This window comes from Calidris pugnax, unplaced genomic scaffold (genome assembly GCF_001431845.1).
Source record: "Calidris pugnax isolate Ruff unplaced genomic scaffold, ASM143184v1 scaffold22, whole genome shotgun sequence".
Taxonomy (NCBI): domain Eukaryota; kingdom Metazoa; phylum Chordata; class Aves; order Charadriiformes; family Scolopacidae; genus Calidris; species Calidris pugnax.
This window is the reverse complement of record NW_015090763.1, coordinates 318,747-342,262: the sequence shown is the minus strand read 5'-3', so window position 1 is coordinate 342,262 and position 23,516 is coordinate 318,747. Positions and strand designations below refer to the sequence as shown.

Genomic DNA, 23,516 nt, shown 5'->3' with positions numbered 1-23,516 from the left:
AGCGGAGCCCCCCCCTTCCCGGCTGTCCCCCCCTCAGCCTCCCCCACCTCGCACCCTCCCGTTAACAGCCCCCCGAGGAGTCACCCCCTGTCCCGGGGGAGGTGGCGCTCGGCCACTTTCTCCCTTGAGGCAAAAAGAGCGAGACGGGGGTAAAACCAGCCCTTTTGGGACAGGAAGGTGTTTATTCACAACCGGCAGAAGTCATTGGCTTATTGCTGGCAATCAAATCCATCTTTTTTTTCCCCATAGAAAGCAAGTCGCCCCCATCCTCCCCCCCCGGCACCGCCCCCAACCAGACACGGTTTCAGAGCCCCGCACCAAGAGAGATTTACCTTGTACGTGTCCTTTATCATCCTCACTTTTTGTCCTGAGAAGGGCCCTGCTCACCACCGCTTCCCTCCCCTGAGACCTTATGCTACCCAGGTGGCTTTTGCCATCCGTCTAGTTAATGGACAACCCATCCAATGCCAAAGGTTATCGCCCGCTGCGTGTGGTACACCTTAGCCGTTTGAAAGTCTTGGGAGCCATGGGGTTGGCCGAGAAGATGGGCAGCTGCACCTGACAGCCCTGGAAGACAAAGTGTTGAGCGAGCGGCTCGGTCCCTCCCAGTCCCAACAAGCTCTGGCAGAAGGTGTGTGACCACCATGGCAGCGCACGGGGCCGGTCGCAGCACCCCGGGAAGGCAGCAGTGCTGCTCTAGGCTCCAAGAGCTGCGGGACAGAGGTGCCATGGTGACATCCCTGCAGAGAGCGGGATGGAGCAGGTCTCACCCCCGGCTCCAGGCTCCCTTCCCCATCCACACTCCTGGGGAGAGCAGGCAGCAGGCTGGGGGTGTCCCACAAGGCTCCGAATTGCAGCTCGCAATGAAGAAAGCGTGGATTGCTGTTGCAGAGACCAACGATTCCCGCTGTAAATCCTGGCTGTATAGAGCAACCAGCTCTGCCGGCAACTCCTCTGGTTTTTCCCAGTAAAGCCATTTCTAGGCCAGAGCCCAAACCGCAGCGAGAGTTAGTCACGCTGCCTGGAGGGACTCTGCCTTCCCCAGGGCAACACCACATCACTCAGACGCACCTGCCTCATCCCACACCAACGCTTCAAGTGTTCCAAGGATACACCGTGCAGGAGCTACGACCAAGCAAGAGTGCTGAGACACCTTCCAGCAAGTCCCAGTTTGGTCCAGGGCAGCTAACTCCCAGTCCTGCTGGTCACAGCACCATTTGTTAAGAGCCACAGCACCGACAGAGCCGCTTTCTCCATCACCAGGTCCGTAACGATCGATCCGCAAGATTAATGTAATCAATAGAGACTGTTGCAGGGGGACACGCGGGTGAAACAACCCCGGGCTCGCAGGTGTCACCTCCCCAGTCACACAGCTCGGCGGTGGAGGGGAGATGGCAGAGCTTGGTTAAAGCCAGCAGGCACTTCGCCTTGAAGAAAGTCCTTTCCCAGACAGAAAAGTCCTCGCTGGGACATCCCCGCTCGATGCGACCCACAGAGCAGCCCAGCTGGGACCCTGCTGGGGAAGCCCCCCACTCAAAACACCCTGTCGAATTCAGTCTGGTTGGTGGCGGCCGGGTTCCTGCCCTGGTTGGCTGGTTGCTGGGGCATGTGCCCCCCCCTCCTGCGTGGTGGGGCCAGGTACTCGAACATGGACTGGTTGTGGGTGGACAGCATGTTTTTGAGGTCCGAGGGCATGGGGTCTGACCAGAAGAAGTCGTGGTTCAGCGCGTCATCGCTGTCGATGCGCTGGGCAGGATCCAGCACCAGCAGCTTGTCGATGAGGTCGAGGGCGTAGGGGTCTTTAACGTAGGCTTTGAGGCGATCCTTCACCTTGCGCTTCTGGCCCTTGGGGAGATCCAGCTTCTGGTACAGCTCATATTTATCCACATTTGGCCAAACCTGGGAAGGAGCAGGAAGGGAGGGTTGGGAAGAAATAGTTACAGAGAGGAGAGGACAAGCCATTTTTGATGCTAACACCCTCGGGCAAACCAGGGCGAGGTCTGCAGAGAGAACAATGCTATTTTATAACCTCCACGCCAGCAGACCTTGTTCCCACAGCATGAAGGAGGCACTAAATAGTGCACTAAAGCCTGGAGACACATGGACAAGTCAGGACAGAGTCCTCCTGGTGTGGAGCCAGCTAGGATGCTCCAGGCTGGCTCTCCCACACAAATGCTACTAGAGAGCAAGGCTCACGCCAGCTGCAAGATCCAGAAAGGTAAAATGACAAAACTTATTGCTAAATAACAACCCACATGTATTTCTTTTAGCCTTAGAAAGCAAAGCCTGCTTCAGTCACCAGCACTCACCTCAACCCTGATCTGGGAGAGAGCACAGCAGGCACATACATAAAAAAGAAAGCAACTTTAATGTGTGTAATAAAGGCATCTGCAGCTGCCTGCCCATGGCATCCCCTGGATTGCAGCCCCGGCCAAGAGATCCCTCAGCTCGATCCCCCACAAGAGGGCAGGACAAGCTGCCGTTAAATAAGGAGCTGAGGAAGGGCTGAGTGCTCCCACCAGGGCCGAGCTGACGCCGCAAATCAGAAGCCAGAATTAGAGGCTTTTCAAGGTGAGCAGTGCAAAGCACCTGAGACAAACCCCTCAACACAAAACACAAAAAAACCCAAACAAAACAAACCTTTCTTGTTTATCTGAGAGACAACCCCCCAAACAAAGACTAGAACAGACTCCTATACGTAATGTTCTGTTCTTTCACACTCAGCCAGCAGCCTCTCTGTGCTCAAAAACAAGGACACAATTCGCCCCCTCCCAAAGGAGGTCTGGGAGGTCAAGTTCACCCTCGTGTGTTTAGGAGGTTGAACACAAGTAAGGCAACAGCTGTAGCTTACATAGAGCAGCAAGGCTAAGTGCAGTGTCCTACTGCGCAGTCGGCTCCCCAGAAGCAAACAGCACCTGCAGGAGGTTCCCTCAGTTCCCCCAGCACCGAGTGGGCACACTCCAGTGCCAGCAGCCAGCGCACAGGGCAGGGAAGAAGCTCCAGAAGTGCCCAGTCCCAGATCCTGCCCACTCCACCCCACTTTGCAGCTCTCCTCCCGCCCTCCCACAGCTTTGCCCACGCTCTCGCCCTCACCTCCGGCGTGATGGATCCACAGAGCTGGCTGATGAGGGTGAGTTGGTGCTGCTCTGTGTTCCCCTGCATGATGGGGCTGCGGGTCCACATCTCTGCCATGATGCAGCCTCCGCCCCACAGGTCAATGGGGGGACCGTAGTCCCGCTCCCCTAAACGGAGATGCCGTGTTAGTCACCCGGGGGAAGGAGAAGGCCAGAGAAGCCAGCAGAGCCCATCACCTCCTACCTAGGAGCAGCTCTGGGGGCCGGTACCACAGAGTCACCACCCGGTTGGTGTAGCGGTTGGGTTGGCTGTTCTTAGCCAGGCTGAAAGCTCGAGCCAGCCCAAAGTCCGCAAGCTTCAGCACTCCGTCCCGTGTGATCAGGACATTCGCAGCTTTCATGTCTCGATGCAAGATCTGTACGAGGACAGACATGGAAATAAGTCATTAAGGTACCCTCCTTGGGAGCCTGGTGCTAGCAGGACACTCAGACTCCAGAGATGGAAGATGAGGAAGGATTTCCCTCCAGCCTATACTAAGACACCTTGGCTTCTTGCGAGGCCAGAGAGCAGGGTGACCTCAGGGCACAGTACGGAACTGGCCCGTTACCTTGTTCCTGTGGATGTAGTAAAGTCCATTCAACAGCATCTGCATAACTTTCTTGATCTCTGAGAGCGTGAACTTGACGTGGGCATTGCTGAGAAGGCCAGCCAGGTCGTGCTCACAGAAGTCAAACACGAGGTAGATACTGCCCTTGCAGCGGTTGTACGGAGAGGCTACAGGAGAAGCAAGGAGGGACTGTCAGCAAGGAACCCTTAGCCCCGTCACAGCTCCTCCTGACCTCCAACCACCCCACTGCTCACACAACGCTCACGAGGCAAAACCTCAGGGCACAGAACACAGAGAAGCAGAGACATCCTGCAGGCCTCAAGATCCTTGGTGAAGAGGCACTAAGCACAACTAGCAACGGGAAAACAGGGGATGAGGATCGGAGTAGTCAAAGTCATCAGAACAGGCAAGGAAAGGGCATAAGAATGTTTGAAAGCTTCATCTTGTGTTGTTCTGTGCACATAACGGCTGTGAGGTTTCCTTCCCTGCAGGCTGTGGCTGGTAGGTGCTCACACTGCCAGCTGCCAGCCTAGCACCTATCACTGATTGCATCAGCGATAGAGGAGGCACCCATAAAGACAGCCCCAGGAAAAAATGCACAGAAAATCTGTCCATTATAACATTAGAAAGTAAGGTTTTCTGCAACCTCAAATGGCATCTACCAAAACGGACTGAATCTGAATCAAAGCGATTTAAAACGTCAATTGCAACGTAAAGTCAGTAACAGGAAACCTCAAGTGAAGCAATCGATATCAATCTTGTTCCTAGAGCACGCATGCAAATCATTATTAAAAAGAAAGGCTGATTTTTATCAGCTGTAATCAGCAAAACCTGCTGCTCAGCAACTCCAACCGAAAAACGATGTCTAAGCTCAGCCCCCATGGAAACACACCGCTCTCCTCTGCCAGGCAGGAGGGTGCCTGCTGGGCAGGGTTTGTAGTTCCTTACACAGATACAGCCCCGACCGCAGCTTTCCAACATAAAAAAAACAGAAAAGCTCTTAAAAACGGAGAAAAATTGAGAACAGCAAATGTAACGTTTCCACTTTACTGGAAACTGAGGTCAAGGTAGATTTGGGTGAAGACCGGAATTCAAACAAAACACAAACAACTGCCATGTCTACAAAAATATTTACCTTAGGAACTCATTTTATCACACAGTGAATTAAAAATTAACTTGGTGGTGGTGTTTTTACTCCTACCTGTTCAGACAATAATCTACACACAATGGAGTACTGGAGTAACTTCAAGTTCCCAGTCCCAGGTCCAGTGACTGGGCTTATTTAAAAAACATCATCACCAGATACCTGCCACTTTCGTTTTTATTTAACTGAAATGACTGACTAGAGAATGACAGGCTTTAACATCGGCTGTCACTTTCAAAGGTATTTTTGCAGTACAAATCCCCATAAGAGAATGATATATAAAAACTAGCAAATGTTTTAGAGCAATTTCACTGGAAATGGAGCCAGGCCAGTCACGCAGCAGAGCTGGAAGTGAGGAGGTGGAAGAGCAGCTCAGAACCACCCCATGTGGAGTCCCAGCCCTCACAGCGCCATCGGTTACTGTCACCCACAGAGACACCGAGTGAGTCTCCAGCTGAAGCTGTGTCATCAGCTCGGAGCTGCCACCAACTGTCATAAGCCAACCGAGAGGGACAACTCCAGCTCCTGACAGGGAACCGGTCACACACAGCCACGAGAGCAGCTCCAGGCTGAGAACCCTCTGCTTCAAAGTTTCTCTGGCGTTGGTTTATTTAAAGCCTCTCGGATGGGAGTTTCTCATCCCAGCAGGACTGAAAAATTGCTTTTTCCAGCCAAACTGCAGCAACATCCTAACTCATTTAGAAACCATTTTCCAAGATGAGTGTTCCCACCTCCTCACATCACAGGCAGGAACAAAGGCCCGTGCTCAGCTAAAGGACCCTGCTCCCACCACAAACCAACCACCAGCCTGCTCAGCGGTGAAGAAGGGCTGAAAAAAAAAATATATGCTGACAGCCAGTGAAAGGGAGATCCCCTGCAAGCTACCTTTGGTCCTGCAGATTTCTATGAGGTTCACCACGTTCTCATGTTTGAGCAGCTGGAGGATTTTAATCTCTCTCAAGGCTGTGATGGGGAACTGCAAAGAAGAAAGAGAGGACAGGGATTAGGGCTGCAGGAGACGAGGCCACCCCTGCCTAGAGAACAGGAGAGAGGTGATCACGGCAGCCTGGCAGGGGACCTGCTAAAGCAGCACCGTGACAACTCGATGTAGGGCAAACAAAGCTTTAAAACATACCACCAACACCAGGTTTGCCAAAATTTCCTCACCATCAGGCCACCATCAGTGAGAAGGATTCTGCCCCGAGACAGAGGTGTTTGTGTGGTGCTGAGACCACAGACACCTCTCCCTCCTCTCCTCACCCTGAGTGTTCCCAACAGGACATGGTACAGCCCAGCTCGAGCTGCAGAGCAGCCTCCCCAGCTGCTGCCTGTGCTGTTTCTGCTGTTAACTCTCTCCCCAGCTTGCCCCAACTCTGCACACCCCCGGGCACATGGCTTTCACACACTACCTGTTTCCTCCACAAGCCAGTGTGGAGCCCTGAGCTGGGGGCGACTGGGTTTTGCAGAGGAGGAACAACACATGAGCAGTGTCACCTCCCAGCTGCCATCCCACGCAGCCCTGTCACCACACAGCCACTGCACCACACCGTTGCCATGTGCCTTTGCAGCCAAGAAGGTGACAACAAGCAGGGCAAACTGTACTTTGGCAGGGTATAAGACCCAACATTATCACAGTATCAGGAGGAAAGGAAAAAGGCTACAGGGATGGGATCCTGTCCACACCCTTATGGATGGGAGTTTCTCATCCCAGCAGGACTGAAAAATTGCTTTTTCCAGCCAAACTGCAGCAACATCCTAACTCATTTAGAAACCATTTTCCAAGATGAGTGTTCCCACCTCCTCACATCACAGGCAGGAACAAAGGCCCGTGCTCAGCTAAAGGACCCTGCTCCCACCACAAACCAACCACCAGCCTGCTCAGCGGTGAAGAAGGGCTGAAAAAAAAAATATATGCTGACAGCCAGTGAAAGGGAGATCCCCTGCAAGCTACCTTTGGTCCTGCAGATTTCTATGAGGTTCACCACGTTCTCATGTTTGAGCAGCTGGAGGATTTTAATCTCTCTCAAGGCTGTGATGGGGAACTGCAAAGAAGAAAGAGAGGACAGGGATTAGGGCTGCAGGAGATGAGGCCACCCCTGCCTAGAGAACAGGAGAGAGGTGATCACGGCAGCCTGGCAGGGGACCTGCTAAAGCAGCACCGTGACAAGTCAATGTAGGGCAAACAAAGCTTTAAAACATACCACCAACACGTGGATTGCCAAAATTTCCTCACCATCAGGCCACCATCAGTGAGAAGGATTCTGCCCCGAGACAGAGGTGTTTGTGTGGTGCTGAGACCACAGACACCTCTCCCTCCTCTCCTCACCCTGAGTGTTCCCAACAGGACATGGTACAGCCCAGCTCGAGCTGCAGAGCAGCCTCCCCAGCTGCTGCCTGTGCTGTTTCTGCTGTTAACTCTCTCCCCAGCTTGCCCCAACTCTGCACACCCCCGGGCACATGGCTTTCACACACTACCTGTTTCCTCCACAAGCCAGTGTGGAGCCCTGAGCTGGGGGCGACTGGGTTTTGCAGAGGAGGAACAACACATGAGCAGTGTCACCTCCCAGCTGCCATCCCACGCAGCCCTGTCACCACACAGCCACTGCACCACACCGTTGCCATGTGCCTTTGCAGCCAAGAAGGTGACAACAAGCAGGGCAAACTGTACTTTGGCAGGGTATAAGACCCAACATTATCACAGTATCAGGAGGAAAGGAAAAAGGCTACAGGGATGGGATCCTGTCCACACCCTTATGGGTTCAAGATCTGGCATGTTATAGCAGTAAATATTGCTTAAGAACAAAGTGAAAACGCATCTCTGCCATCCTGTCATGGTTCCAGCTGGGACAGAGTTGACTTTCTTACTAGCAGCTGGTATAGTGCTATGTTTTGGATCTGGGTTGAGAAATGGTGTTGACGGCGGTGGTTTTGGTTGCTTTTGGATCTGGGTTGAGAAATGGTGTTGACAGCGGTGGTTTTGGTTGTTGCTGGGCAGTCAGGGCCTTTTCTGCTTCTCACACCGCCCCGACAGCGAGGGCTGGGAGGGCACAAAAAGTCATGAGGAGACACACCTGGGACAGCTGATCCCAGCTGACCAAAGGGATATTCCACACCATGCAATGTCACCCAGCTGACCAAAGGGATATTCCACACCATACGATGTCACACTCAGCTCATAAAGCTGGGGAAAGAAGAAGGAAGCAGGGGACGTCTGGAGTTACAGCATTTGTCTTCCCAAGTAACCGTTACGTGTGACGGAACCCTGCTTTCCTGGAGATGGCTGTACGCCTGCCTGCCCACTTTCCTGGAGATGGCTGTACACCTGCCTGCCCATGGGAAGCAGGGAACAGATTCCTTGTTTTGCTTTGCTTATGTGCACATGTTATTAAACTGCCTTTATCTCAATCCACAAGTTTTTCCACACTTCTACTCTTCCAATTCTCTCCCCCCATCACAACTGGGGGAGTGTTCACATGATCCTAGCTGCCAGCTGGGGTTAATCCAATCCACATCCCAAAGCTTAGCTCTCACCTATGAACACCCCCAATCCAAGCTTTCCCAAACACAGCCCAGCCACGCTCCCACACTTACCCCCTCCTTCTCATTTTCCATCAACACTTTCTTCAGAGCTACTTTCTTGCCCGTCTGACGATGTTTAGCTTTGAAAACTTCCCTGTGCTTTTGCTCTACCTATTAAACTGCCTTTATGTCAATCCACGAGTTTTTCCACACTTTCACATGATCCTAGCTGCCAGCTGGGGTTAATCCAATCCACATCCCAAAGCTTAGCTCTCACCTATGAACACCCCCAATCCAAGCTTTCCCAAACACAGCCCAGCCACGCTCCCACACTTACCCCCTCCTTCTCATTTTCCATCAACACTTTCTTCAGAGCTACTTTCTTGCCCGTCTGACGATGTTTAGCTTTGAAAACTTCCCTGTAAAAACAGAAAGAAATCTGTGAGCAGCACAAGAAAAAAGGGAAGGAGCTAGGTGCTCCAAACTAACGACCAAACAAGATGCACTAGAGCCACACAAGGCTCTGTGCTGTGCCACTAACCTGCCCAGACATGTCCCCTTTGGACCAAAACCCCTCAGAACCGGCCGAGCCAACCCAGAGATCCCACAGCCCCATTTTGGGCAAACTTGCACATTTTTGGGCAAAGTTACACGTTCCCACCCCAACTGTTTCCAGGGTAAACCTTCCTTGGCCAGCGCCTGGGATGAAGCAGGGCCTCGGGGTGGCAAAAGTAAAAACAGAAAGAAATCTGTGAGCAGCACGAGGAAAAAGGGAAGGAGCCAGGTGCTCCAAACCAGAGAAAAGACCAAACAAGATGTGCCAGAGCCACACACCAGACATGTCCCCTTTGGACCAAAACCCCTCAGAACCGGCCGAGCCAACCCAGAGATCCCACAGCCCCATTTTGGGCAAACTTGCACATTTTTGGGCAAAGTTACACGTTCCCACCCCAACTGTTTCCAGGGTAAACCTTCCTTGGCCAGCGCCTGGGATGAAGCAGGGCCTCGGGGTGGCAAAAAGGGCGCTCAGGGGCCAGGTCGGTTCCCTGGGCCCAGAGGGGAAAAGACACCCAAGGAAGGGACACGCAGGCCTGTAGCGGGCGGGCCCGGAGAGCAGGCCCGAGGGCGGGGTAGGCCCGGTGCGGGCCGGGGAGGGCCGGGGCCGGGTGCGGGGAGGGTCGGGACCGTCGAGACGCTCACCCGAAGGTGCCCTGACCGATCTTGGCGAGCTTCTCGTACTTGGAGACCTCATCGCAGAAGGGACACTCCACCATGTCGTACTGTTTAGCCATGCCGGCCGCCGCCGTTGCCACAGCACCGCGCCGCTCCGCTTCCGGCACGTGCCACGCCCCTTCCGGCGCGGCGGGGAGGAGGGAGGGGGGCCTTGCGCGCCGCCCGCGCGCTGCCTGCTGGGAGTTGTAGTCCGCCGCTGGCGGCCATGTTGTCACCGCCTGTCACCCTGGCCCCACGCCCCGCCGTGCGCCGCCCCACAGCCCGTGTCCCGGTCCCTGTCCGCACCCCGGCGTCCTCATGGAAACAGCTTCCGTCCCCCGCTGTCACCCATGTCCCTCCACATGGCCCAGGGCACCGAGCAGCACCCGGTGGTGGTGGCCCTAAAGCATGTCACCATGTCCCCTGTGTGCTTAAGCCCACCAGGGATCGGACGGTGTTTCTGCTCCCTGGCACTGCGACCGCACCCGGGGGACCCCTCATGGCCAGGGCAGGAGGACACCAGGGCCCGGTCATGGGGGGACCCTGAGCTCCTGCCCCACTGGTGGAACCATGCCCAGTTGGGGACACTGAGCCCCCATCAACACCCGTGTTCGGGTACAGGATGAAGAGCTTTTTTGGGGGTTGTTTGAAGGTGGGGAGCACAGGGAGCCAAGGGCAGAGCAGCCTCAGAGATGGCTATTGGCATCCCAGCCACAGGAGCCACCACCAGGTGTTCCCAGGGAGTGGGGGACAACATGGACACCAGATCCCTGCCCGGCCCACACCACCTTGTCCTGCATGGAAACACTCCTACGGGGCACCCCAATCTCCCCCAGCATGAGAGATCGGTTGGTGGCAGTGATGCCATCTGGCTGTCACCCCACATGGGCTGAGCCCCATGTGTGCATGGCAGACCCTTGTCTGCAAGGCTGGTATCTTCTCCATGGGGCTGGCACCCTCCCCATAGGGCTGGCAGCCTCCTCTGTAGGGTGGCACCTTCAGCCATAGGGCTAGCACCCTTGTCCAGGGCTAAGACCCTCCTCCACGGGGCTGGCACCCTCTTCCCTGGCGCTGGCACCCTATGGAGGAGTTTTTTGGGTGTCCACATCTCCCAGGCATCCCCAAACCAGGGTACCAGGGGTGGCCCCTGAGCAGCCAGGGGGACAGCAGACACGGGGGACAGCGAGGACGGTGGGGACAGTAGTGGGGATGGTGGGCAGGGACAGGAGCGGGGCTGGGAGCAGATGACAGCACTGGGGAGGAAACGCCGAGCGAGCGATGAGCGACGGCGAGGGGAGGGCAGGAAGGGAGGAGCGGGGGCAGGGAAGGGCTTCACGGTTATAAACTTGTCCCTCTCAGTCCCCGCGGCCTCCCACCGGCGCGACCATGGCCGAGGGCCAGAAACGAGGGGGCTTCAAGAAGTTCAGTAAGTGGCCACGGGGACGGGGTGGGCGAGGGATGGGGTGCTCACCTGGCGGGGAGGGGGAATGAGTGTGAGAGTGAGTGTGAGAGTGAGTGTGAGTGTGTGCTCACATGCTCCCCTGAGTCACCACCACCCAAGGGATGTTCGGAGGCAAGATGGGCTCTGTTCTCGTTAGGAAGCCCGTTGGGGTGAGGGGCTTTGGGGGTTTCCATCCCCAGGGCTGGGGAAGATGCTGGGTGCTGTTGGCTTGGGAACTGGGGTGCTGGGACTGGGACCAGTCTGCTGCAGCCCAGCCCCCCCACTGGGTGCTGGGATGCACCCAGGGGGATGCACAACGGGGTTTGGGGGGTCTTTGCTCCCCAGATCACATCCTCCAGGGCACACAGCTTGGGGTGCAAGCTGGTACTGCCCCCCCCACCCCAGGATGCTCCCAGAGCACAGGGATGGGGGTGACTCGGAGGAGCTGGTGTGGGAGCCTGGGAGCGGGTCGCTGCCGGCTGCTCTGGGAGGAAGCGCTGGGTACCCACCGGGAGGGAGCTCTGCTCTTTCTCACAGACCTTGGGTTGTCCTCAGAGCCCCGGGAGGCAGCTGCAGCGGCCTTCACCCCGCTTCCCAGCCCCGGGCTGCGCGGGAGCCGGCCTTCACTGCTGCTCTCTGCATTCCTGCCGCGACGCCAGCGCTGGAGGGGGGCCATTCCCTCTGCTCCCCTGGGACCCCTCCACTGGCAAAACCCACGGCTCCATCCCAGCTGGGATTTTCCTTTGGAGAAAGGGAAGATGGGGAAAGTCCTCGGCGTTGCCTTTCCCAGCCGTCCAGCAGTGGAGGATGCTCAAACCCTGAGGGGATGTATAACCCAAAGCAGTTTTGCCTTTAACCATGTCCGGGCCATGCGGTTTCTGCCACACCGAAAGGCTTTTGGGCTGCTGCAGCCCCTTTCACAGCCCCGTCTGGCTGCAGGGATGCCCTGAAGACCCCATGGATGGTGGCAGGAGGTTGGGGGTCCAGCAGCCGAGCAGCCCCCAGACACCGGGTTCCTTGCACAGCACCATCACAGCCTGCAGCTTCCTGCCTCAGCAAACCCTCCGTGCCCGGAGGGGAAGAGGCTTTGCAGAGCCCCACGGTGGCATAAACATTGCAAAACCCCCGGAGGTACCCAGAGCACCAGGGCTCCGGCAGTGAAACCCTGCCATGCGGAGTTTTCACCGCAGCGGCACACAGAGCTGAGCTGGGGCTGAGGTGTGAAATGCAAAGCCGCCCGCTGGAGTTATAAATATTTCTCCGGCAAACGCTTTGCTCTCGGGGTGCTCGCAGGTGGCAGCCGGGGAGCTCGGGGAGGCTGCGAGGGGCCGAACGCTCGGCCGAGGAAGTGGGGAGGTTTATCTCCTGCCCGCAGCCAGCGCTGCCGTGCGAGCACCGCCGGGCCCCCGTATCGGTGGGTTCCTGCTCCACTGTGGGCACCACACACGTGGCCGGGACCCCCATCTCCCAGGGAGATGCGTGTGTCCCATGGGGAGGGCAGTGGGTACAGCCCGTGGGGCTGCCCCGAAGCTGCAGGGAGGGGCGCAGCCACCAGCCCTGCTCAGAGTCCCCTGGGGGAAGGCGAGGTGGGAGGAAGAGTTTTGAAATCATTTCTGACACTGCTTACTCGTCAGAGCTGGGTGTTTCTTTCTCCACCCCTACAGCTGCCATGGGGAAAGGCAGCTGCTAGATTTGCCAGGGCATGGGGGACGTTTCCTCCCTGAGGGACCTCCCCGAGTTTCCTCCCAGGGTCCCAACAGAGATGCCCCAAGCAGCATCACGTACACCCCAGGCCACAGGGATGTCATGCCAGGCTGGGACTGGGGATGCAGGGTGTAAGGGGGCTGACACCAGGCTGCATCATGGCATGGTGCCCACCCCAACCCAGGACCCCCCCACCATCACACCGTGCTGGCGCTAACGCCACACTCATCTCTCTTCTTTCCTTGCCAGAGTTTTTCAAGTTCAAAGGCTTTGGGAGCCTGAGCAGCATCCCCCGCTCCTTCACCCTCCGGCGAGTGTCTGTGGCACCCAGCTCCCCGGAGAACCTGGGGCCAGGTCTCCCTCCTCCCCATGGCTTCCTGGAAGACCCTTTCGACAGCACTCAGGATGATCTCAACACCATGCCCAAGAGCCCTGGCCCCTACGCCCGGTCATCAGACATGTACAGCCATATGGGGACCATGCCCAGGATGAACCTGGGCAAGGCAGGGAAGAACCTGGGCAAAGCCACAAGTAGCCAGAGCTGCCGGGAGAAAGGGACCCCCAGCAACAAAAACCCCCAGACAGCCCCACTCCCCGATCCCAAGTCCGTCGAGACATCCAGCACCCCTGACCCTGGCACAGACACACCTGGGTCTGCTGGCAAAGCAGAGCAGGAGGAGGAAGAGGCTCCCCAGGACACCCCAGGGGTAGCCACAGCCAGGATAGACCAGGAGCCTGTGGGGAACATCTCCTGTCCCGGGACAGAGGCACCAAACTCCAGCCTCACCCCAAACTCCAGCCCAACCCCAGGTCCCGATGTGGCACCCGGAGCAGAGACCACAGACGGGGATCTGCCAAAAAAGGGGCAAAAGCATCCCGGCAAGAGCTCTCTGGACAGGTAAGGCCACACTGGGCTTGCTCTGCAATTTTCTCACTTCCTGCCCCCTCAGGGCAAAGGGAGGGTGCTGGGACACAGCGGGGTCCCTGTGGTGCCCCCCACCCGTCGCGCACAGGGCCGGCGGGATGCACCTGGCCGGCGGGACGGCACGGCTGGAGCGCTCCGTACCACGGTCAGGTCATGGGAGCGAGGTTTCCTGTGGGATTTCTGCTCCCTCCCGTTTCCGGATTGGGTGGAAATATCTCGCAGCCCCGCTCAGCCCAGGCATCCCTTTGTCCTGCCGGCGGCTCCGTTCCAGCCCCGAGACGCGCTGCAGAGACCTCAGACCTGCACTCTCCCGGCCCCCTCCACCTCTCACTCCCCTCTTTCCCACTCCCTCCGTCCTTCTCCCCCTCCCAGAGCAGCACTGCCTCTCTCAAGGCAGAGGAGCAAACCCCAAAACCAGTTGCCCCAGCCCCATTTCTATCACCTGCCAGTAAACCCCCAGCTCCGGGCACAAACCCCTCCTCCACGCACAACTCCCCCCTCTAGTCACAACCCCCCTCCTCCAGGGGGATTTGGGGACTCAGCCCTCGGATAAAGTTTGGCTTTTATGGAGGGTTTTGACCTCAGAATCAACAAGAGGGATTTTTACACCCCCCCTCGCCCATCACCTGGGGGTCTGGGCGCAATGGGCAAACATCCCCAGCATCCCTGGGACTGGGGGCACAGGCAGAGGGGCTGACCCCAAATTTCTCCCCAGAATGAGGTCTCATCATGCCAGCCCTTCCCTAGCCCAAACCCTCCTCTCCTATCACCCACTTCACACCCCGGTGGTCCCCAACACCTCTGTTCCCCCCACACCACCCCGGGGCCAGGGGCTCCTGGTCCCCAGTGCTGGGCATTCAGGAGGTCTGGGTGGCCCCAGGAGCGGGGTGAGGAGGAGGAGGAGGAGGAATTCGTGCCGGCGGTGGAAGCCGGGTTGTGCCGGCCGCACATTCCTGCCGGCCGGGAAGGGAGGGCCGGAGGAGGGCTGGGACGGGAAGGAGGAGGGTCCGCCACCGCCTTGCGCTCCCCAAAGTCCCAACGCTCAGAGCAGAGCGAAGCGGGAGAGCGCCCGGGAGAACTTCTCCCCATCCTGGATCAAAGGCGCTCACTGAATCACCTAGGGCCGATGACAGCGGTGGGCAGGAGGTTCCCCACCTTGGGACAGGGCAGGTAAGGGATCACAGCCCCCCCGGCCACCCCTCGCATCCCGGCACGGCGGAGGGGATGGGGAGGGAGAGGTTGGGAAGGGGCTTTGCTTGGGGCGGGCACAAAGCCTCAACGCGGATGATGCCGGAGCTGCTGCTCGGCCACCAAGGTCCCCGGCCCGTGGGCGGTGTTTGCTCATGGAAAGAGCGAGCGCATCGGCTGCAGCTGCCGAAACCACAGGCAGACCCAGCGCCAGGGCAGTCTCGGGGGCTGTGGCTGGCTTGGGGGGCTTGGGGACTTGGGGGGGCTGACGGTTCTGCCACGTCCTCCAGCGAGCGCAGAGCCCTGATGGTAGCGAAGGGTCCCCAAGGAGGGTGCATGGGGCTTGCCCCAACCCTCTGTCCCCAAGAAATGACTTAGGTCCCGGCCAGCGTGGCTGGGAGCCCAGTGGCAGAGAGATGTATGTGGGTCACCCAGGTATCTTGGCTCTGGGGAGTGGGGACTTGGGTCCCCAAAAATCTAGGGCCAAATGCTCATTTGCATCATCTGGGGCTGCTCTGATGATGGGCGTAACCACGCTGTTTGCCAGGAAAACTGAGGCACAAGAGCGACCAAGGAGGACTTGGCACTGGGGGCATTTCTGCCCCTCTGTGCCCTGCTCAGAGCCCCTGCCACAGCCCCCAGCTCGGAGAGCAGCCACTGCCAGAGCCATCCCCATGGCTGGGCCCTGCCGTGGGGCGGACAGGCGGAAGCGGGACCGGGACAGTGCCTCGCCCCAGCCCTTCCTCTGCACAGGCACATCCCTGTGGATGGGGACAGTACGTTCCCTCCAGGCTGTGGCAGGGGACAGGGATGGCTGCCCAGCACGGGGCACGCCTTTGTAGAGGGACCAAAAGTGCCACACATGGAGGAGAATGAGCATCATCCTTGGGTAGATTTTTTCTTGCCCCCACCAGAGCATCCTGTGTGAGGACAGACCCCAAGGCAGGATGAGCTGAGGATGCTCACGCACAGGAGGGCTTTCCCAGGAATGGTCCCTGCGGGATCAGGCCCTCGATGGGGAAATTGTGCTGCTGTGGGGCAGGGAGCAGCACCCAGCACGTGGGGCTGCAGGGAGTGAGGCGGTGGCTGTGGCGGTGACTGTGGCAGGGACACGGTGACTAACGGGAGATGACCCGCGGGCAGGTCACTGAGCGGACGTGACTCGACTTCCCTCTGCGCGCGGCCGTATGTGAGGCACGGGAAATGCCGCTTCCCGCGGGGCGCAGGCAGGGCGCAGGCAGGGTGCAGGCAGGACGCAGGCAGGACGCAGGCAGGGCGCAGGCAGGACGCAGGCAGGACGCAGGCAGGGCAGTGGCAGGGTGCAGGCAGGGAGCAGGCAGGGCAGTGGCAGGGCGCAGGCAGGGAGCAGGCAGGGCACAGGCAGGACGCAGGCAGGACGCAGGCAGGGCGCAGGCAGAGCGCAGGCAGGGCGCAGGCAGGGCACAGGCAGGGCGCAGGCAGGGCGCAGGCAGGGAGCAGGCAGGGCACAGGCAGGACGCAGGCAGGGCGCAGGCAGGGTGCAGGCAGGGAGAAGGCAGGGCACAGGTAGGGAGCAGGTAGGGCTCAGGCAGGGCGCAGGCAGGGAGCAGGCAGGATGCAGGCAGGGTGCAGGCAGGGCGCTGCCCGCAGCTGCCTGCAGATCCATCTGGCAGCACTGCCAGCCAACAACTCGAAGGGCACAGCTCTGCAGCGGGGGAAACTGAGGCACAAAGTGCCCAAACGTGGTTCCCCCGGGGCACAGCCTGCACCAGTGTCCGAAAACAAGCGGACCATGTGCTCCAAACCAGGGCTGGACCCACACAATCACCCCAGATGGTCCCCAGCAGCCAGGCTGGAGCTAAGCACATTTGGAAGTCGCTGCCGTGCCTTCCCGAGCCCAAAAGCAGGAGCCACCCTGACAAAACCCCACTCCCCGGTGCCACCACGGTAGCGTTGGGTCCCAGCAGCTCAGCCACGGCCGCGCTCCAAAGGCAGCCCTGGAATTTCTCCCAGGCGCTCGGCTGCCCCCAAAAATGCTGTTTCCTCCAGGAATGCGCAGAAACAGGGGGGCTGCGGCGCCCAGGCCCCCCCCCGGCTCCAGCTGCTGCCCTTCCCCAGCGCGGGGGCCTCTCCTGCCTGGGCCCTCGCAGCGTCTCCCAGCTGCTCCCATGCTCCCGATTTCCTGCCCGGAGGCCCCCCGTCCTCCCGCCGGTTTTTCTCACGGCTCTCGCAGCACCAGGCAGCTCTCTGCGGCCGTGTGAAAGGCAAACAGGCTGGAGAGGCAGAGCCAGGGCGGGCAGGCAGCCCGCAGCTGCCCAGGGGAACCCGTGTCCATCTCCCCTCCCAAATGCTCTTCTAAATTTTTTCCCCCCAAAGAAGCGTGGGCTTGATTTCCAGCCCCTTTTCCTCTTCTGAGCTGGACGGCGGGGGGCACGGTTTCAGCAGCGGGGGCTTGGGGAAGAGGAGAAGGGTTTGTTTGCTGTGGGATCGGACACCCTGGGTACAGGCAGCTCCCAGGGGGTTCACACTGATCCCCTGTAATGACACAGGGGACACCCACCATGGCAAGGTCTGGCAGCGCCCACCTCTGCTGCCCCCTCTTGCCTTTGGGTGACTGATTTCGGAGCCACCAGGCACCGTCCCCAACCTGGAGGGAGCCCACAGAGGAGGAGTTTGGCTCCCCAGGGATGCCACCGGTGTAGGTTTGTGTGCAGGACCCCCAGCAGCTGCCAGTACAAGGCGGGGGTCTAGCTGTGGCTGTAGGGCACTAGGTGAAGTGAGGTGGCTCCTGGCAGGAAAGGGACATCCCGTGTCTGTGACACCCTCGGATTTAGTTATTTCTTAGCAGCCTGCCATCCCTTGCTGTCACCCCCTGCGTGGGCAGGCAACCTCAGCAAGCAGCGGGATGTCCATGCTGAAGCTTGGCGCTGGGGAGGCGACAGGTACTGGGTCCTGGTTAAAGAAGTCTGGATTTTTGTATTCTATTCTGAAAGGCAAGACCTCAGGGCAGCACAGGCTGTTACAGCCTCTCTCCCTTTGAACTCTCTGTTGTTCCCATTGGACTCATCCATACAGACTCACATCTCAACTCACAAGAGCACAAAGAGCAGCAGCAGCGTTGCTACGTGCTCAGGAAGGCACAGGGCCATCTGCATCTCCCATTAAATAATGACAAAGCAGCTGCCGGATCAGCTGTGTCTCAGGATTGTCGGGTTGGTTGTCAGTAGGCTTAAGAGTGAACATGTCACCAAGGAGAACAGGAGTTGCTGTTGCCTGTATGCTGAGAGGGCAAACCTTGCAGTCTCAGCCCGGACATCACAGTTCACGTGGTTTCAGTGGGTGTTTGATTTCTACGGGGTCACACGAGGCCATAGAGAAACAGTCAGAAACGCTTGTCCGGGTGGCGTGTCCCAACAGTCACCTGCTGGGAACACAGCTCTGCCAGGGAACAGGGCACAGGGCCCCCCACCTTGGCATGCACCCCCCAGCACTGTGACCTGCAGGGACCCCAGCCTGGCCGCTGGGTCTCCCCGGCTCACACAGTCCCAAGCCGATTTGGGGCAAGATCCTCTAAAAAGGCCTCATTCTTCCCTGATCGCATTAGGGAGGCTAAGCTCTGCGCCGAGAGCGGGCACGGAACGGGCAGGAACAGTGCTGGGGCCCTGGGAACCTCTCCCAAAACCCTGGCCATGCTCTCGGCCCCATGGCAAGGCAAGGGATACAGACCCCCGCTCCCCCTGGCTGTGCCACCACCACCTTTGACCTGACTGTCACGACTTACTGCCCTTTGCTTATGTGTTTTTATTTTTCCCCTTCCTTCTAGCCACCATGATGGCCTGGAATCCGGCAGCGAATACGTGAAGGTAAGATGCTGAGCACAATCACAGCCTGCCCCGGCTGCGTACCCATGGTGGAGGGGGGACAGTGGTCCCGGGGCTGGCCAGGTCCTGCACCAGTGGGTCCTGCATCCCCTGTCCCATCACCTCCTCCAGGCTTTCTCTTTGGCCCTGGAGGAAATTCCCTGCCAGAAACAGCGAGGCTGGGGGAGGCAGAGGAGGCACAAACCCTACGTGGTCCCCCTGTGCTGCTCTCACGGGAGCTGCCAGCATTTCGTGCTCCCCATCACTTGCAAACGCCGCAGATGCAGGGGCAGCCTCCTCCCTCCGCCCCCACGTAAAGAAACGGAAGGGTTTGAGCCACTTTCGTGGCTGTCACATGAAAGTCGGTGTAAATCTCTCCAAATCTCTTGCTTATCCTCCAGCAAACTATTAACATTCCTGAGGACTCTTCATGTCTGGCCAGAAATTCATTAACAAGGCGCCTGGCTCCGGAGGAGAGCAGGCCCTTCTGCAGGAGGTTGCTAGCATGATGGGAGCCGGGCAGGCGCAGAGGAACGGTGGCAGGGATGCTGTGTGGTTTGGGGATGGAGCTCTGAAAACCTGCCCGGGTGGTCGCTGCCACACGATGGCCTTTGGGGAGCTTGTTTGCAAAGGGCTGGAGCCTTCTGAGTCCGGTTGTCCCATGGGGACATAATGGCGCTGGGCAGACGTGGTTGTTGAGAAGTGACTCAAGGAGCCCAGCTTGGGTGGTGACATTAGTACAAAGCCCTGAACCTTCATCTTTTGGACTTGGGGGGTCTTGATGGTGGCTGTATCCAGACATGGAAATGGGGGAACACCCTGCAGTAGCACCCACCGGCAGGCTCAGGAGAGAGCTGGCTTGACCCTGAGCTCATCTGATCTTCTTAACTGGGGTCACCACCCTCCAGGTCCAACCCTGGAGCTAACGAGGACACCACGTGCCAGGTCTGGCAATCAGCAGCCTCCTGGCAGTGAGGCCATATGTGGCATTTTGACCTGTAGCACATGGATCCCCCAAGTGGGATGTTCCTCCTCTTCTTTAGACTTGTGGGACTGGGAGAGCAGGACCTCACAGGGCTGGAAGTACGACACGTGCCGGGGTGATGAGGCTCCAATGGGAGCAATGAGGGTCCAACTGGGCTTTGCGGGTAGACTCCTGGTGTGGGGCACCTCGGGATGTGAAGGAAAGCTCCTGCTCATGCAGGTGAGTCCTGTGAGGGCAGGGAGGTGGATGGTGTGGGGTGTTTTCCCTTGCACTGCCAGTGTGTGCACCCAGAGACAGGCACATTTTGTGGCTCGTGAGTTAATGGACTGAAATAGCACAGGTGTGGAGCAATGAGTGTGGCTTTGCCTTTGGGATGGAGTTCTTTTTGGTGAGCCAGGAGAATTCCCTACTCTCCAGGCAGATCCCAGACCTGAGCTATCTGGCCTTTCTTTCTCGCCCATCCCTGTGCTGTCCAGTCCTCGTGGGCTGTGATTTATACACCACTTCCCTTCGGTCACAGAAACAACTGATGGCTGCGGTGACAGCAGCTATTTTAGTCAAATAAGCAATTATCTGGAGTGTGAGTGACCGGGATGATGGGGACACTCTGGCTGATTGCAGGCGCCGTGCCTGGCTGGCAGCCCGTGCGGCTGTGGGGTGCTCAGCAGCCGGCAGTGATTGCCCCCAGGGCTTGCGGGGGTTCAGGGTGGGAAGGTGGCTGGGACCTGCCACTGGAAAAGGTCCTCGCTTTGCGGCTGGGAGGGAAAGGAGCAGAGGGGAAACACCGCTACAGAGACGAGCAGAGAAAAGACAGGAAGAAAACGAGGGTCAGGAGGAGGGAGAGGACACGCTGCAAAGCCCTTGTGAGCAAATGGGCAGGTCTGTGTCCAGATGTGCACCAAGGAACTGCCAAACATCAGCCCTTGAGCTTCAGCTACAAACCCTCCAGGGCCAGCTCTGCCATCGCTAAGCCTGCCATGATTAGAGGTGCCACCAGGAGCTCTGGGGGGGGGTGTCAGAAAGCCGGGATCAATAAGCACTTGGTAATTATCGTGCTTTAATAATAGCCTAAGGGTTGGTGTTCCCAACCTGCCTGGGGGATCCGCATGCCCAGCTCCATTTGCTAACATCCCAGCCTGCCTGGGTTTGGTCCTCACGCAGGTGAAGGGGCTGCAGGATGGCGTTACCCTCGGGGAGAGCAGCAGCCAGTAAAGCTGCCGTGCGTCCCCCCGAGAGCTTGGTCGGAGGTTTTCAGCTTCCCCCTGCGGAGGGGCAGCGTGGGCACGCCGAGAGCCTCAGAGGGAAGCGAGAGCCTCGGAGGGAAACCGTCGCGGGGGAGAAGCCTTAGCAGGAGGATGATTCACTGTCGGATCCTTTCGGATAGGCATCTCCCTGAGCGCTGCCATCTGGTCCGTCCCTCAGCCCCGTGCACGAGGAGAGGGGGAGAGCCCGTGCTCTCCGTCTGTCTCGGTGGGGCTGCAGGCACCCATGGGACCCGTTAGGACCCATCACCCCACCTTCCCCACCACAGGCTGGGTGGTGCTCCCCTTCCTCAGCCCTGTCCTGCTGCAAACCCACGCTGCTCCCCCATCTCCTCTCTCCCCTGCAGAGCCAGGGGCAGAGCAAGGGCCCGGCCAGCGCCTCCGAGCTCTCTTTGTTCTGCGCGGAGGAGCCGTGCTCTGGGGACCTGTATCTCATCAGCCCTGGCTGCTGCCTGGGGATGCGAGGGGCTCGTTTGAATTAATTAGCGGGGAGGCTGCCGAGTTCTGTATTGGTGGGAGCAGGAAGACCTCTCCGAGGTCACAGCATCCCCTTTGGGCAGAGGCGCACCGGGAGGCACGGGGGTCTTTGGGTCAGGACACGCTTTGTGGATGGGAGCGGTAAAGCCCCCTGTGACCAAGGCATGGCCAAATCCAGGCCGTGCCGGTCTGGGGCAGACCGGGAGGGAGCCCAGCTGGGTGCGGGCAGGGAGGCGGCGAGCCCACTGCTGGGTGCTGGGGGAGTTCCTGCCCGTCCCCGTGCACAGGGCAGGGTGCCGGCAGTGGGTTCAGGTGGGGATTTGGGGGGTTTTATTCGAGAGTCAGGGCTGGAGCAACGCTTTGAGTCATCAGCACTGCCTCGCACATCCCATACTTGAAACCGTGGCCTTAATTAAACCGAAGCGGAGCCTTAATTAAACACAACTCGGAGAACGGCCTACGTGGGAAGCAGGCAGCCAGCTCCCTGCTGCGTGAGGCAGGCACCGGTGTCTCCCGCCAGAAAGGCAGTCACCGGGGTGGGGGTGAAGGAAGACAGGGCGAGTGAGAGGGGACAAGGCTGTCCCTGACCCGTGTGCGTCACTGGGGAGAGCAGGTGGATCGGGGATGAGGACATAAGGGGGTGCTGGATTCCCTCAAGGGTGCCTGATCCTCTCAGACGAGCCCCTCAGGGTGCAGGCAGCTGGGGTGCTGGCTCTTCCCAGAGGAGCTGGTTCTCCTCATGGGTGCCAGACCCCCTCAGGGTGCAGGCAGCTGGGGCTGCTGGTTCCCTTCAGGGGCGTCAGTACCCCTCAGGGGTGCCAGGTCCCCTCAGAGGAGCCAGTTCTCCTCATGGGTGCTGGTTCCTCTCAGGGAGCTGGCACCCAGGGTGCTGGTTCCCCTCAGAGGAGCCAGGTCCCCTCAGGGGTGCCAGCAGCCGGGGCACTGGTTCCTCTCAGAGGAGCAGGTTCTCTTCATGGATGCCAGATCCCCTCAGGGTGCAAGCAGCCGGGGTGCCAGGTCCCCTCATGGGTGCCAGGTCCCCTCAGGGAACAAGCAGCCGGGGTGCCAGGACGCCTCAGAGGAGCTGGTTCCCCTCATGGCTCCTGGGTCCCCTTATGGCTCCCGGGTCCCCTCAGGGTGCAGTCAGTACCCCTCAGGGGTGCCAGGTCCCCTCAGAGGAGCCAGTTCTCCTCATGGGTGCTGGTTCCTCTCAGGGAGCTGGCACCCAGGGTGCTGGTTCCCCTCAGAGGAGCCAGGTCCCCTCAGGGGTGCCAGCAGCCGGGGCACTGGTTCCTCTCAGAGGAGCAGGTTCTCTTCATGGATGCCAGATCCCCTCAGGGTGCAAGCAGCCGGGGTGCCAGGTCCCCTCATGGGTGCCAGGTCCCCTCAGGGAACAAGCAGCCGGGGTGCCAGGACGCCTCAGAGGAGCTGGTTCCCCTCATGGCTCCCGGGTCCCCTCAGGGTGCGGGCAGCCTGGGTGCTGGTTCCTCTCAGAGGAGCAAGTTCTCCTCAGGGGTGCCTGATGCACTGAGGGGAGCAAGCAGCCGGGGTGCCAGCTCCCCTCAGGGCTCCCTGGGTCCCCTCATGGGTGCCGGGTCCCCTCACAGGTCCCCTCACGGGTAGCAGGTCTCCTCAGGGGTGCCGGGTCCCCTCAGGGCACAAACAGCCGGGGTGCTGGTTCCCCTCAGGGGTCCCTGGGTCTCCTCATGGGTGCTGGATCCCCTCAGGGCACAAGCAGCCAGGGTGCTGGCTCCCCTCATGGGTGCCAGGTCCCCTCATGGGTGCCGGGTCCCCTCAGGGCGCAAGCAGCCAGGGTGCCGGCTCCCCTCAGGGGTCCCTGGGTCCCCTCATGGGTGCCGAGTCCCCTCACAGGTCCCCTCATGGGTCCCGGGTCCCCTCAGGGGTGCCGGGTCTCCTCAGGGCGCAAGCAGCCGGGGTGCCGGCTCCCCTCATGGGTCCCCTCAGGGGTGCCGGGTCCCCTCAGGCCGCAAGCAGCCGGGGTGCCGTTTCCCCTCAGGGGTCCCCGGATCCCCTCGGGACGCGGCAGCGCCGGGGGTGCCGGTTCTCCCGGGGTCCGCGGTGCCGGTTGCGGGCGGGGTGCGGGCGGCCCCGCGGGGCGGTGCGGGGCGGAGCTGCCG

At 59.3% G+C, this 23,516-nt stretch overlaps 3 protein-coding genes across 5 annotated transcripts in view; 1 reads left to right on the top strand and 2 right to left on the bottom strand.

The window, feature by feature from the left end:
• Positions 1–421, bottom strand: part of FPGS (folylpolyglutamate synthase) — a 6,866-nt gene extending 6,445 nt beyond the window's left edge. For both annotated transcript variants that reach the window (XM_014950142.1, XM_014950056.1), the window contains exon 1: positions 333–421. In XM_014950142.1, coding sequence (XP_014805628.1) covers positions 333–353 — 21 coding nt within the window. In that variant the 5' untranslated portion in view covers positions 354–421. The remainder of the gene's footprint in view (positions 1–332) is intronic.
• A 1,029-nt stretch (positions 422–1,450) lies between these two features.
• CDK9 (cyclin-dependent kinase 9) lies at positions 1,451–9,674 on the bottom strand. Its single transcript, XM_014950274.1, has 7 exons — positions 9,546–9,674; positions 8,683–8,764; positions 6,746–6,868; positions 3,683–3,871; positions 3,319–3,490; positions 3,094–3,242; positions 1,451–1,899 (listed from the first exon to the last, which is right to left on the bottom strand). The coding sequence occupies exons 1-7, from the start codon at positions 9,635–9,637 to the stop codon at positions 1,534–1,536; spliced, it is 1,173 nt and encodes a 390-aa protein (XP_014805760.1). The 5' UTR covers positions 9,638–9,674; the 3' UTR covers positions 1,451–1,533.
• Positions 9,675–10,860: 1,186 nt separating this feature from the next.
• Positions 10,861–23,516, top strand: part of SH2D3C (SH2 domain containing 3C) — a 25,803-nt gene continuing 13,147 nt past the window's right edge. The window contains exons 1-3 of one of the 2 annotated variants that reach the window (XM_014950831.1): positions 10,861–10,983; positions 12,952–13,600; positions 18,618–18,657. In XM_014950831.1, coding sequence (XP_014806317.1) covers positions 10,944–10,983; positions 12,952–13,600; positions 18,618–18,657 — 729 coding nt within the window. In that variant the 5' untranslated portion in view covers positions 10,861–10,943. Of the gene's footprint in view, positions 10,984–12,951; positions 13,601–14,674; positions 14,798–18,617; positions 18,658–23,516 lie in introns of those variants that run through there. The other variant, XM_014950908.1, reaches the window with a different exon arrangement.

Coding starts and splice junctions, on each gene's coding strand:
- CDK9 (XM_014950274.1), bottom strand. CDS start 9,637: ATGGCTAAACAGTACGACATGGTGGAGTGTCCCTTCTGCGATGAGGTC. Junction 6,869..8,682: donor TGGAAAATGAGAAGGAGGGG/GTAAGTGTGGGA, acceptor TCTTCTTTGCAG/TTCCCCATCACAGCCTTGAG. Junction 3,243..3,318: donor GCCCCCAGAGCTGCTCCTAG/GTAGGAGGTGAT, acceptor ATCTCCGTTTAG/GGGAGCGGGACTACGGTCCC.